We start from the raw sequence: 15,106 nt of genomic DNA on the forward strand, positions 1-15,106 counted from the left end.
GTGCAGTTGCAGCTCTAATGTCTACATATGTTCAATATTGTTGTCGCAACGACTTAACTTTGTTTACGAGATTAATGATATTTTCGGTGCTTAAGAGTTCAAAAACGAATACGCGCTTATCACTTGGGCCATAGATCGTTTGTGCAAAGAGTTAAACTTTGATCGCAATCGCATAGCTCTTCAACAAATGCCCGAATTGCTTTCGTTTCGCACTGAAATGGCATGTGAAAAAATCAAGGATACCAACTTATTTATTGAACTTGTTTAAGCAACTGTATATATATCTGCATCATTTAATTACAAGGAAATATCTAAATGTAAGCAATCCGAGTTGGGTGCTATGTTTATTTCGCATTATTTGCTCGAGTTTTTTCCCATAAACTGCATCGTATGTATGTACAACTGTATATACATATGTGTGCATTATAATGGCAATATAATTTTTTCTTTGTGTACATTAAAAACATTTAAAAGCTTAGCATTTCAAACACCACATATAAATATTTTCTTCCAATGCCAGCAAACAAAACAATATATATTAATACACGCATATACATACGTATGTAGATATTTAATGATTTTGCGTAGAGCTTTTTTTCGTTAAAAATAAGTGCGGCACTTTTTTTCGCTTGGTTGGACACCTGGCCGAGATTTCCAGTTATGAAATCCGAATTCGCTACAAACGATTTTGCCCTCAGTCCACCAGAGCTGAAGCTGGACAATGCAGGATAATCCAATGTTTTGTTCATATCAAATGTCTAGGCATTAGGAAATTATGGAATATGATCGCCGTGTTTTAAAAAGATAGCCTGAATCCTTGTTTAAACATTTTATATTTTATACACAAGTTGACCCCGAGTCTAATTAGGTATTGGCATTTTGCAAAATTGAATAGCTGATTTGTTATCTTTATAATAATAAAGGTTGTTCACTTTTAGCCAAATACATCATGTCAGATGGATCCCCGCCCCCTTCAATTTGTTTTATACGCGCTGCTGAATCATACCCAAAATCACAAATGGAGAAAGAAGACTCACAGCTTTTTGTTCCATTTCAAGAACGTATGTATCATCTATAAATATTCAAGGATATGCAATTAACATTTTTTTGAACCCAAACAGTTGCTGGCGAGTCAATTAAATATCTAGGACGAACAGATGATGGCGTCCTTGCTTTATCAAACTATCGCATATATCTATCCAAAAAATCGACCGCTTCTGAAACTTATGTACCATTAGGACTGATTGAATCGGTGCAAATGCGCGATCTATTCCATATGATGGTTAATTGCAAAGATGCTAGCACTGTAAGGTGCTCTTTTCAATCTGCCGAGCAATGCTCAGAATGGCAGCGCCGCATTCAACTTTCAATTGGTGTACCTGAAACTTTGGAAACGCTGTTCGCCTTTCCCTTTTACTCCTGGACTTGTGACATACGAGGCAACAAGGAACGCGCTCCGTCAACCAATGGCATTGGCACAAAACCGCCCACAGCGTCGGAGGGTATGGCATTGTTAGCGTATGCCCCTAGTGATCAATTGCAGCGAGCGGTTCAATATAATAGTGATTTCAAGAATGAAGTTGCACGACTAGGCTTCGATTTGAAGGGATCCTGGCGCATATCCACTGCTAACAGCGACTTTAAACTCTGTCCGTCTTACCCGCAAAAATTACTCGTTCCATGCTGCATTACAGATGATATGTTACATAATATAGCCAACTTTCGAGGATCGCGACGTTTACCAGCTGTGGTGTGGCGTCACCAGAAATCAGGCGCAGTTCTAGCCCGCTGCAGTCAGCCAGAAGTCGGCTGGCTGGGGTGGCGAAATTCTAAGGACGAGCGTCTTCTTAAGGCTCTAGCTGAAGCATGCGCTTTTGATAGGGGCGAAAACGCAAGACGTTCTGCTCAAAATGCTAAAGACCCGAGTGTGCAGACGAATTCCTCTGGCAAAAGTTCTCCATCACTTGAGAATTCCTCTCATGAAGAATTGGCTTTGGATGAAATCAGAGTATGTATATTTGTATACACTTTAAATTAATACTTTAATGTTTAATCAATTTAGAAGTGAGGTTAAAGTGTTTTCTGTGACTTAGTTGATTATCTAATTTATATTCGTTTTTTAGAAAATTCTCATTGTTGACGCACGCAGTTATACATCGGCTGTGACAAATAGGGCACGTGGTGGGGGCTGTGAGTGCATCGAATATTACCCCTGTGCAGAAATAGAGTTCATGAACTTGGGAAATATACATGCTATACGAAAAAGTTTTCATGCTGTGCGCCAACTGTGCGCTTCATCACCCGACGATCCAAGGTAAGTACATACATATATAAGTATAGTCTTTAATCTATAGAAACGACTAGATTAAACTGATTTTTAGAATTTTAGCAAATTACGCAATTGTGCGACTGTCCAAAATTTCGCGATGTTATTAAACATGTTTTGTAATATATATTTTAAGCTGGCTTAGTCAATTGGAAAAAACAATGTGGATGCAGCATCTATCTGGCTTATTAGGAGCCTCAATGACAGTAGTGCATGCCATAGAAAGTAAAGGCCGTCCTGTATTGGTACATTGTTCAGATGGTTGGGACCGGACACCACAAATTGTAGCAACTGCTCAACTTTGTCTAGATCCATACTACAGAACCGTAGAGGTACGTTAAAGCTATTTTCTTACTCTGTTCATATGTAAATGAAGTTTTTCTTGAAGGGTTTTCGAGTGTTGGTAGAACGCGAGTGGCTTAGTTTCGGTCACAAGTTTGCAGATCGAACTGGCAATGGCCCCAACTCGGATGAGTTGAACGAACGTTGTCCAGTATTTCTGCAATGGCTAGACTTAGTACATCAAATCCATCGTCAATTCGAATGCAGTTTTGAGTTCAGTACTGGCTACTTGGTAAGATACATCTTAATTGTATTATGAATGAAACGTATATGAAATATATCTTTATTCAGATAAAACTAGCACAACATTCGATGTCATGCCTATTTGGTACGTTCCTATGTAACTCACTGAGAGAACGGATTGAGAATTCCGTTTTTGATCGCACATTCTCAGTATGGCCGTTTTTATCTGAATCTATGTACAGAAATCCACTCTATAAGCATGAAAATGAAAAGGTAAGAATAATTAAAAACCCATTTCAGTTACCAGACAATACAAATTACTGTTTTTGAAGGTTCTGTGGCCGGCGCATAATGTGAGATCTTTACATTTCTGGTCGGAAGTATACCTTGGAAGCTTGGGCAACAAAAATGGAACGGATCTTCCGCCTTTGAATAATGAACGTCAAAATGACCACACAGGTATGCTAAAACCAATTGAAAATTGATGATGTTGATGAAATACAATGTTCTATTTGGTTCATTTGATATTCTTTAGTTTCTATGACAAAGACGAGATCCTCTGGAGACCTCACATCAAGTGAGTTGGGACAGAGCACCTTATCGAGAAGGTCTAGCGATCCCAACTTGACTGTAGAATTAAAGTAAGAAATCCATTTGCATTTCATTACCGTTTAATTTAAATATTGACAATATTGTTTATATGTTAAATATTTTATTAGTGTAACAGATTATTTAAACCTAAACAGTAGCTCAATGTTTGATATACGATCTGACGGAAATGAGTGTGATACTCAAGTAGTTGCCAATAGCCATAATAGCTCTGAAGACTCAACAATGGATACATGTAAAAATGATTTTTCTGAACAGCCAGAGTTTTTGGTATCAAAAGATTCTATACATATCGCATCTAAGTCAGACGCGGATAAAAACTCTGTCGCTAATATAAAACACGAAATATCGGAGGCAGCTGAAACATCACTGGAGTTGGAGTTACCCGCAAGGACCGATTCCGACAGTTCTCAGTATTTAAATTTAAAAATGGATAACAAGACAAATAATGATTTTAAAGACAATGATGCTCTTTGTGATTCTCGAAACGGTAAAAGTAATATTTTATAATTATTTTACATCTTTGCTTACCCTTATTGTTTACATTTAAATTAGATCAAACCCCTGAAAAATTCAACAGTCAGAACCTAGTTTGGAATGGTCCAATTGACACAAGTACTGACACATTGATTGCTTTGGATTCAAGTCAAAATCATAACGAAAGGAAGCCTCCTGTGGCGGAAATAAAGAATGGCATACATTTGGACCGAACTTCAGGAATATCATCGGAATCAATTTGTCCTCATACAAATAAAATTAGCCTAAGTTACAGCAATTTGCCCAAAGTGCATGTCAAGCCCAATACTCTGCGATATTTACAACTAGCTAACAAAGGTTGCTCAGACCAATGGGATATCTTTCCACATCACCTAGATCTCCATGTTCCGCGAGATAAGAATGGCACAACAATTAGCTGCAAGGAAGACCATTTATCCAAGGAGTTAAATGGTACTTTGCCACTGGCAGCTGAAATTAACAACATAGATGCTGGAGCTGGTATTTGTTTATCGCCGGAGCATCATCATAGAATGGACTTTCAAACAAATGCATTTTCAACATTCGAGATAGCCACAGCAGCAAACCAAATGCAAAGAAACAACACTCTGTCGTCAAATTCCAGTCGTGATAACAATGCGCACTCAAAGTGTGCTGATAACGGCAGGTTAGTTTTTTCTGATTTTTCGCTAACGAAGCGTCTTTTTAAATTTAAAATTATTTCTTCTACATTTACAGCGCACCTCATTCGTCTGTCCTAAACTCATTACCTCCAACACCACAGGGAACACAAGATAGAACGCAATTGATAATATCGTGTCCAGACGGCTTGGCCCACGCTTTAAGTGAACAAAACGTAAGACTTCATCAGCTCGTTCAGGAACACAAGGTAAGCAAACATTCAATATCTTAAATGAATAATACCCATAAAACATATACTTTTCTATTTATTTCAGTTACGCGAAGACATCCTTTTGCGAGAGATCCATAGCATGCGGCTTGCATTATTGCACAAGACCTGTCCATGTTGCAATAGTGTGATATCAACTAATGTCGAGCATGTAATTATTTTCTTAACCACTGGTTTCCTAAATTATGTGGCACTGTATGAACCCCCCACTAGTGCTCACTCATTCTATCAATACCGATATTATTTTTACTTAGGTCGATCATTGAAGTATCCCATCTTCTTATTATACTCAATTAATTGAACATTTTTTACTTAAAAGAAGTTTCAAGAAACTATCTTTTTTTGTGTCGGCCCGTTTTTCAAGAACGGTCCTTCACGTTTTCTTGAACAGGTCGGGCCGCCTTTCTAATAATATGATTACACTACATTATCAAGAGATTAACAGAGAGAATACATACAAAAAATGCTTTGATTTAAATTTCTTTAGGAAAATGGATTGGATATCGTGGAAAACGATTCGACCTGTTCTTGGGAAGCCGTTGAAGAACGTAGTGGTCCATCATCTTATACTACCTCTTCCTTACAAGAGAAAAAACCTACAAGTGTTCTTTGGGTTCCCGATCATGCAGTTTCCCGTTGCTCTAACTGTCAAATAGAATTCTGGCTTGGACGAAGGAAACATCATTGTCGGTGCGCATTCCAACCTAATAACATTCTGATCAAAAAATATTAGAACAAACAAGTAGCCATTATAACTCTTTCTACATTCATAATCAATAAATGTATTCGGAGGACCGAATATTACGCACTCTATTTGATCGGGTCCATGATAAAATGAATTTTGATTTAAATAGTTGTGTCTTTCCCTACAATCAAAATATTTATAGTTTTCAGTGGTTCGATTCCATTATATCCGACGAGTTTTTATTTATATTTTTATTTTAAATATATTAATTTATCTTCCTTGCAGATCATGTGGAGAAATTTTTTGTGCTGACTGCTCGGAGTTTTGGGCACCATTGCCTTACGAGAAACTGTTCAATCCAGTCAGACTTTGCGGTTCTTGCTATACAGCAGTAACAACACATATACAAGAATGTACCTTTCCCTCTGGCTGTATGCAGACACCTGAAGCGGCCAAAACCACTTCAAACTCTCCAGAATAATTATTGAGGATTTTCCGGGCTGGTGCAATTTCTAAAAGATCGAGTATATAAAAATGAATTGTATATTTGTTAACACGATAACTACAAATATGTAGACACAGATGAAATTATACAATTTTGTTAAAAATATATTTGGATGTATACACTATTAAAAAGCTGTAAATTAAAAGCAAAGTTAAACAAATTGCCAGGACAGTCGTCCATCTGCATTTTGCTTTTCGATATTTTTCGTATTGAATAAAGGATAGCGCTTTACTGAGTCTAAGGCGCTGGTTTAATCGCGTTTAATTGATTCTGGATCTAGATTTAAGTTTGTCACCCTGAATTTGAGTATCAAACGCATTAGTCCAAAAAAACGCCGTCATCTACCTTCACTTAGCGATTGGGGTATATCACACAATTTCTGTACTATCGGGCATTATTATATAGCACAGAAGTTGGCCGGGAATAACGTTCGGCACACACGGTTAAAATGTGCTGAGCTTAAAGTTCATTTTGATTTTTAAGTAGGCGAGCACTTTCGTTTACAAGTTTCTTATTATAGATCAGTAATTCTCACTAGTAATTTTGAATTTTCCAATAGCTCATTTTCTTATAGGACTTCTCTAACTAGAAATACAAGTAAGTATCTGTTAACTGGTCTATTTGGAGGAGTGGTCTTGTCTTGATGTTGGGCAGTTATGCAACGTGGACTTTGAAGACTCTAGCTTAATACTTCATACACTGTATAGGTATGTATATAGGATAAGTATAAAGCAATATTTAAAATATGTATATTTTATAAAAATCAGTTGTTCATGTTTGCCAGACAAAAAAAAATTATATTCAGATCTAAAAAATTATTGACCCCTGTTTCTCATCTTCGGGGAAAGAAACATGGACTGTTAACATAAATAAATGTACTTATGTAAATTAAATAAAAACTAAAAAGTAACAAAACAATTTGCTAATGTGATTTGCTGTTGATCAACGCTAGCTACTCATTATTATTTAAAATTTTTTTCAAAATCAGCTGTTTTGCAGTACTTTTTGCTTCCGAGACAGGCTCATTTTCAAATGTTTCATCTGCTGAATTTTTTTAAAATTAGAATTCATGTTGGGCAAGGCTTCGGTAAAAACTACTATAAAATAGTGCTTCGCTATATAAATATATACATATGTATAATTAGTAAATAGGTCCCACTGATAAGATTATTATCGACCTAATGATGTGAAACACATTTTAAAATAGTTTAGATAAATCGAAGTACTGCATAAGTACACATCGTACTTGTAGATTAGACATCAAATAGAAATTTTAACATATAAGAATTTTAAAATTTTTGGTATAACCTTTTCTTGAAGAGGTGGCATCACCTTGAATGTACACTTCTGAAAGTTTATTTTAAAAAGTAGAAAATAAATTTGAAATATTATAGTAGTCCACCAAAAAGCAAATCAGAAAAAAAAAATATATATATATATATACATAAATATAAGTTATTTATTTTAATGTTAAGTAGGTCATTCAAATACTAAGTACGTAATCATTTATATAACTGTGGTGCGCAGACAAACTCGTCGTTTACTGTGCCCAAATTGACCCCATCAGCAGTGGAAATGGAACGATTGAATAGTCGTCCACACGCGTGCAGACACGATGGTCTTTTTCCGTGCAACCCTGTTACTCAACTTTCGGCATTCTGCTACATTTCTTGCCGAGTCCGCCATTATACCTAAAAAATCTATAACCCTAGCTTCATCATTAAGAAGTGGGAGTGACAACGGTCAGTTGCAATTTGGAATTTTTGTTCGCGAATATTCGAAAAAATCAAAGATGAGTACTTTGCCGCGCGTTTTTTTCGATATGAAAGCTGATGACGAGCCCCTCGGCCGCATTATAATGGAAGTAAGTTTTATAAAATTTAACCTCATCACTAAATTGGCAAACTTGCCCGGCTTGCATATATATACATACCTTTTTTTTTTTTTGAATTCTCAAATTTTCTCACCTGCATAGTTTTGAAGTTTTAACTGAAACTTTAAGAAATGGACTTATTTATTTATGAAAGTATGAATACATGTGCACAAACACGTGATTAGCGGTTTACAAACTTTCCGGCTTTTTGCACTTTCATTTACCGTACACCACATGTACATACATACGCATATAAATGTGTGCGTGCGGTCTCAAAAGTTTTACAAATTTCAATTTCGATAATGCTATGTACATATGACTACATACATTGCACATTAATGTTATTTTTTCTGCAGTACTGCAAAGGAATTTAAATTGACTTACATATTCTCAAATACTTGTGTATGTATGTACATATGTCCGTATGTGTTACATTTTACGACCACTTTCGGGTAAATAACTTTCTGTATAAGTAAATACATACGTGTATATACACATGTATGTAGATATGTACATGTGTATGAACATATTTGTAGGTAAGTATGTATATTGAAACTAACGTCATACATGTGAAAATTCATACATTCGTAACTATGTACATATGCATGTATGTAAGAACGTGAGATTGATATGTAAGTATGTATATACATATATACATACGTACAGTATATAGTTGCGGCACATTTTTAGTTACTGATTAAAATGCATGGTATACATACACATACAGACATGTATGTGTGTATGTATATATGTATATGCTTGTGTACACATGGTTGCGCGCCCGAGTTTAATTTAGATTATAAAAAATGCATGTACATACATACGTTGGTATGTACCTTAATTCCTTAATTGTATATTCTTGTCCTCTCTATACAATGTATTTTATATAGACATACACACATACATATATAGTGAACGTTCGTATTATTCCAAGTGAATTTACCAAACATTATTATGTACAAACATCAATAAGTATGTACATACATATGTCATATGTACGTAGATACATGTTAATGACCAGAAACATTCTTCACACTTTCTTTGAATACAATTTCCAAATTAATTAGCCATGTATGTACATACATATGTATTAGTTTCTATGGCTGCATGCACATATCTGTGCGTGTGTATGTGCGTAGAAAGCCATGAATTAAACCTGTTTTCCAAACTTAATTTTGATTAATTCGGACGGTGATGTAATAGGACATTTATTCTTATTTGCATGTATGTATGTATGTGCATGTTAAAAAGTCATTTTGACCTTAGCAGATTAAAAAGAAATTATGGCATATATTAATATACTGATAATATCATTTTGCGTTGACGTGTGAAAAATTAATGTATCGATGTGTGTATTAACCAGACAATGTTTGCATTCTCTCATCTCATCAACAGCTGCGTTCTGATGTGGTTCCCAAGACCGCCGAGAACTTCCGTGCTCTCTGCACCGGCGAGAAAGGATTCGGCTACAAGGGATCCATTTTCCACCGCGTCATTCCCAACTTCATGTGCCAGGGAGGTGACTTCACCAACCACAACGGCACTGGTGGCAAGTCCATCTACGGCAACAAGTTCCCCGATGAGAACTTCGAGCTGAAGCACACCGGATCCGGCATTCTATCTATGGCCAATGCTGGCGCCAACACCAACGGATCCCAGTTCTTTATTTGCACCGTTAAGACAGCTTGGTTAGACAATAAGCACGTCGTCTTCGGTGAAGTTGTTGATGGATTAGACGTTGTCAAGAAGATCGAGTCTTATGGCTCTCAATCTGGCAAAACGTCGAAGAAGATTGTTGTGGCCAACAGCGGTGCTTTATAAAGAGGCAGCAGCAGCGGCAGCAAATTAAGACGAAAAACCCCGTTCGCATTTTCTCCAACATTTTTTACCAATAATTGTAAAAGTTTTTATGAAATACAATACATATTTTCAATAGACAAGTTGCACAGTTCACAATGGGTATCTGGTATAATTGATTTTGAATCAAATTTTAAACGAAAATAGGATCAGATATATAACAACATACATTACACTAAAATGTAAAGTCGTGGAATCAATACAAAAAGTATATTAAAATAGTTTCTAAATTCGTACATAACATAAATATTATATCAAGTTATAAGTATATAGCAAAAACTGAAGCCAATAATTGCGTTTGTCAGATTAGCATTTCAAAGAGCTGAATATTATGTATTCTAAATACGATTGGATACTTTTTGCTGGATCTAAACTTGAATTTATGTTGACAAATTTACTAAGTGAAGTGATGTCACACATTGATAAAAAGATAGACTCGCCTCAAAATATTGATTAAAAACGGGGTCTGTCACCGAATAAAAATATAATGCGGGAGCAAAATAACCAGCTAAAATATATATATTATACCTATGGATATGGGGACCGCATTAGAAATGATCTGATTTACTTGCTTAACATTGCATTTTGGTTAACTGTATTTACATTTTTCTAATATAAGAAGCTGCAATATCGATTTCATGGTATAATATTTCCAACGTTAGATGCTAAAAATACTAATATGTTCATCCAATGTATAATGAAAATTTATCTGAATAAACCATGTATCCTATTTTCGTCTTAATGGTAACGTCAAAAACGATACAAATTTAAAGTTCATTTATTTGATAAATATTTTCATCCTCAACTGAATTAATGGCTTTCAGTACTTAGAAATGAAGTCAACTTTGGTTCTCAAAAATAATTTAACAATTTATTGAAAAAAAATTTCAGCACTACTCAGTGAAGCATACAAATGATTATATTCACTCTCATATGCCTTAATATGCCTTTCAGTTATCGCAACTGTCTGCATCAGCTTTTCGTCTTCATTATCCTTCGCATGTACTGACGCATTTGTGGCGTCCGCCGTATTGTGAGCAGCAGTAAAGATTTCCCTCACTTTTTGCCGCTCTGAGTTCAGTTGCTGGGTAACAGTATAGTGCCAGGCTAGTTCATGGAATTCCCCAACCTGATTCAGCATAAACAATATATAAACCAGTCCAACGGCAAATCCATCCTCAAAGAGCGAACAGTTTGGCTGATCTTTTTTGTAAATATTTAGCTTTTCCTTCACACGATGATCAATGTAGTTCATTATTAGAGATGGCGTGATGAGAAAAAAGTTCTTCAAATGATAATTATTTTTATTGGAAAAGAATGGCTGAAACGCCTGCATTAACAGCTGCAAAGAAAAAAGTACTTTTGCATTCACTATAATAACTTAGCCCCAGTTCACACCAACCTTAAAGTAATTTGTGGATTCCGAATGACATTCCTTCATATGCCCGACACTTTTTTCAAATTGTTTAATTGATTCCTCAGTTGTTTTGTGGAGAGGTTGTGTACTGTGGTTCGTGAAATTGTTGGCGTATCTGGACATGTAGGCACGACTTCTATAGTTTGCGTTTTTGCTGCCCGATTGTAGTAACCGCACATATCCGACGGCATTTCCTGAAAAAATAAGACATTACAGAACAAAAATTTTAAACTGTATTTCAGTTCATGTAAATGTATATAATATTAAAAACCATTCCCAACTATATAACGATATAAGTGTATAAAATAACAAACGGCCTTAACAGCATGGACAATACAGACATAATAATAATAACCCAATTTATTTATATTATTCTTACCAACATGGGTGATGACTTTTCTAAATAGATCCATATAGGAGTCGCCATTGTTGGACACCCCAAGCTTACGAATTTTCTTAATAAAACTTTCGGCTCTGTCGTAGGGATAAGACTGATGCTGTTTTATATTTTTTTGTTCGTTGTAAAACCGAAATTCCTTCAAAAGACGTGATTTTATATGTTCGTCATGCAAGAACGTTGAAAATGTGTAAAACTTTTGGCGTAAAAATTGATAAATAAAATTGACAGTGGTATTTATTATACCAGTGCCATGGGTTTGCACAGAATTTGCGACATGGCGGGTTCCAATTATATCCAAATACTTATTTTTGTCGTTGTTCTCGACAAACAACTGCAGGTTCATGTTGTACGAATACGTCGAGGCGAATGTGTGAATATTTCGCATTATTTGCAGCACATCTATGCCCTAGAATGTAGAACAATGTTAATAGGTCCAATGGGAGTTAAAAGATCCAACTTTACTTGATCAATTATTTGATTGGGTAAATAATCGTCGACAGGTTGCAGTTGAAAGAGTTTGAAGGCAAAGTGGCGCATCTTTTCGTAGGACTTCCAATCGTGAGGCGCTATTGTTGTCAAGTTGTAGAATGTTGCAGAAAAATAGTTTTCTAGGCTATCTGAAAACAACATTAAAATGAATTATTTTATGGAAAACGAAAGAACAACTTTTTGAGTTACCTTTTAAAATGCTGTACTCCCCATGCATTTCAGTTGGAGAGACGCTGATGCAGTTTCGATAGTCAATCGTTGTCTGATTGAATGGAAGCTCTTGGCTTAAAAATAAATGTGATAAAGCTTCTACACGCAGGAATAATTCCAGATTAGTACATAAGCTCTCCATCACCATATCGTATACAGTTGATTTTGAGCTATTTTTATCACAGACTTCAAATATATTTGTAGTTTTATCCAGCTGATTTGTTGCTGCAAATATATTCTGTATAATTGAATGTATTGAAATTAAAATAAAATGACTGAAGCGATCTAATATAGTAACATACTTGTAAGGCATAGGCATTTCTTTGTTTTTCCACAACGTCACTTTTACGCGATATTGCGAGAGACCAATATATGTAGAGTAGTCTAGTATTATCGAACTGTGCCGTAATATTTCTTTGAAAATTGCTTAAATAGTTAACCCGTGCTACAATGGTTTTAAAGCTCTTTTGCGTATCTGTTGATATAGCACGTTCCTTCTCAATAAATTCATTGAAAATTAAATTGATCATCATCAAATTTTTATTTATGTGCTGGCTTCTTAAAAGTTTTTCAGCTAGCTTTAACATTGATAATATGTTCATTTTTCGTTGCAGTAATTTTGCATCAACTAGTCTTTTCTTGGCATCTGACAATAGTTGCAAGATCTTATGTCTTTGCCATTGTATAATTGCACTTAAAAATCGTATAAAACAGAATTGATTAGACGCAAATGTGTGCTGTATTATTTTTAAAAGCTGCACGAGCTTACAAACAATAGATGTTGTTGCTTGTGTTATTGGAATCATTAAGGCAACGTGTCGGTTTATTAATCCGCCGATTAGGCAGTTCACTTCATCTGCATATTTTTGTCCAGCTACAATTAATTTTGAGAAATGTTTCAGTTGATCGAAGACGCCCGCGTTAATTACTCCCTGCACATTTATTGTCCACAATGCGATCTGTGTACACAACTGACGACAACTTCTCTGATCACAACTGTTTAATTTTTCAACAATAGTATGATATTGTTTTGAGTTGTCCGGAAATTTATCAGGCAATTTGGCGAACGTTTTTGAGTGCTTAGATAGGAAGATACTAGGAGACCAGATAACATTCATATATAACGCCAAGCGTTGGTATTTGGATAACAATTCAGTAATGTTTTTACTTAATTTTCCATCGATTTGTATTCCTAGTTCATAAAGCACTGAAACTAATGCAGTTAGACGAACAACATGCTTCGGCTCTTCATAGTTTCTATACTCATTGGATTGATTAGTTTCAATATCAAGCATTTTTTGGCGAATGTAAGTGTTGGAATGTTGCGTGATGCTATTAAAATCTTTTAAATTCAATCGTTTTTTCAGCTCCAGCAGTTTGTTTAATAGCATCTGTAAGCATAAAGGAGTAAATTATAACTTTATAACTCATTAAAAATTGGGATAAAGCAATTACCGGATACACATTCCCGGAGATAACTACTTCAATATCATCAATAGCCTGCTGTAGACCCTTGAGTTCCAATTCGGTGCAATTTGTAGAAGATACGTTTGGATCTTTTGCCAACTTTTGAAGCCATTTTTTATAAAGAAGCCAATTTGTGGCGAAGCTCGATTGCTCTGTAATCTCGTTAAATATAACGAGATGTTCCAAAAGCTCAATCATGGAATCAAAAACACTCTGAAGCGGCAAAACAAAAATACAAATGATGTTTGAGTTCCAACCTCAAGAATCACATTTTCAATAAGAACAACGCAACTTTTTGAAGAATAACGGTAGAGAGGAAGTATCAGCAACGAAACATATTCCCAACAATATTGTTTTTTGATAGCCTTACGAAAAAGAAGCGTTATTCTTGTTTTGTTAAGACCATACCCAGAACCTGTACTTACAAATACATGGGAACTTGAACCCTCCGATATTGCCATAGATGCTGTGATTTGGTGTAACATATGCTCTAGCAAGTTAACAATGTGTTTTAATAATATATAGACTTGACAAAAAAAGTCGATTGCACAACTCATTTTAAAAAGGGTAAATTCATTTGCTATATTGACACTACACCCTGTCATCACATCCTTAATATGTGCATCTGTTAGGAGAAATTTTAACTGGAACTGGCATGCATATTTAGCCAAATCTTTACATTGATTGCACAGGTGTGCTAAAGTCGCTTGCAATTTATTTGAAAATAGCTCCGCTTCCATATGCACATGCATTCCGGGTGCCAAGGCCAGATAATCCTCTGTGTTAGTAGTAATTTCAACCACTGGGGCTAGTGATGTCGGCACTGTTGAACTGTCGCTAACAGGCATTTGTTTCCTTAGGGAATTTAATTTTCCATCATGCTCTTTTAAGAACGTGCCAAAGTTTTTAAGGGTATCCTCGGCAAACATAGCTATAAATATCATTAGAATACAGCTAGAATTGCAAGTCGAAAACTTGAAGTATATACATATACATACACAGAGAACTTTGCTTCATTTTATTATTTATTCATTTAATCTTTTCTTTGTTATTGTTAAATGGTTTAATAGGGATGGGCAAAGTTTCCAATCTGTAGCGAACTATGGCATCGATGAAATAGTAGTAAATGAAAGCCATAATTTTACATCGATTACATTTTTTTGAATCTAATGAACATTAAGTATTGTATATCTGAGTAGGCTCTGTTACATTCAGTTAAAATCTGTAAGCTTGTGCATGTGTAAGTAAAATAATGTTTTTAAAAAGGCTTATGCGGGTCATTGTTCTTCCATGTGTGAGGGATTTATTGCCGATAACAACAACGAGTGCACAACGTGT

The 15,106-nt window shown here is 35.3% G+C and overlaps 3 protein-coding genes across 4 annotated transcripts; 2 read left to right on the forward strand and 1 right to left on the reverse strand.

Annotated features, from left to right (window-relative positions):
* The first annotated feature begins 58 nt into the window (after positions 1–58).
* LOC115627736 (myotubularin-related protein 4) lies at positions 59–6,215 on the forward strand. 2 transcript variants are annotated; one of them, XM_030523506.1, is made up of 15 exons: positions 60–317; positions 939–1,061; positions 1,122–2,008; positions 2,124–2,314; positions 2,463–2,658; positions 2,715–2,900; positions 2,960–3,124; positions 3,184–3,310; positions 3,387–3,492; positions 3,571–3,950; positions 4,016–4,622; positions 4,694–4,844; positions 4,912–5,016; positions 5,353–5,555; positions 5,836–6,215. In XM_030523506.1, exons 2-15 carry the CDS (start codon positions 950–952, stop codon positions 6,029–6,031), a joined length of 3,612 nt encoding a protein of 1,203 aa, XP_030379366.1. In that variant the 5' UTR covers positions 60–317; positions 939–949; the 3' UTR covers positions 6,032–6,215. The 2 variants fall into 2 exon arrangements, with proteins under 2 accessions (XP_030379367.1, XP_030379366.1); XM_030523507.1 differs by lacking the exon at positions 5,353–5,555 and having other exon boundaries at positions 59–317; positions 5,836–6,006.
* Positions 6,216–7,670: 1,455 nt separating this feature from the next.
* LOC115628068 (peptidyl-prolyl cis-trans isomerase) lies at positions 7,671–9,868 on the forward strand. Its single transcript, XM_030524034.1, has 2 exons — positions 7,671–7,919; positions 9,324–9,868. Exons 1-2 carry the CDS (start codon positions 7,671–7,673, stop codon positions 9,747–9,749), a joined length of 675 nt encoding a protein of 224 aa, XP_030379894.1. The 3' UTR covers positions 9,750–9,868.
* Positions 9,869–10,638: 770 nt separating this feature from the next.
* LOC115627837 (WASH complex subunit 4) lies at positions 10,639–14,811 on the reverse strand. The gene is made up of 9 exons (XM_030523682.1): positions 14,767–14,811; positions 14,194–14,699; positions 13,757–13,981; positions 12,604–13,692; positions 12,281–12,539; positions 12,065–12,219; positions 11,582–12,008; positions 11,188–11,396; positions 10,639–11,127 (listed from the first exon to the last, which is right to left on the reverse strand). The coding sequence occupies exons 1-9, from the start codon at positions 14,783–14,785 to the stop codon at positions 10,657–10,659; spliced, it is 3,360 nt and encodes a 1,119-aa protein (XP_030379542.1). The 5' UTR covers positions 14,786–14,811; the 3' UTR covers positions 10,639–10,656.
* Between the last annotated feature and the right edge of the window lie 295 nt (positions 14,812–15,106).

The sequence above is a fragment of the Scaptodrosophila lebanonensis genome, unplaced genomic scaffold (genome assembly GCF_003285725.1).
Source record: "Scaptodrosophila lebanonensis strain 11010-0011.00,11010-0021.00 unplaced genomic scaffold, SlebRS2 tig00000098-arrow-pilon, whole genome shotgun sequence".
NCBI classification, from domain to species: domain Eukaryota; kingdom Metazoa; phylum Arthropoda; class Insecta; order Diptera; family Drosophilidae; genus Scaptodrosophila; species Scaptodrosophila lebanonensis.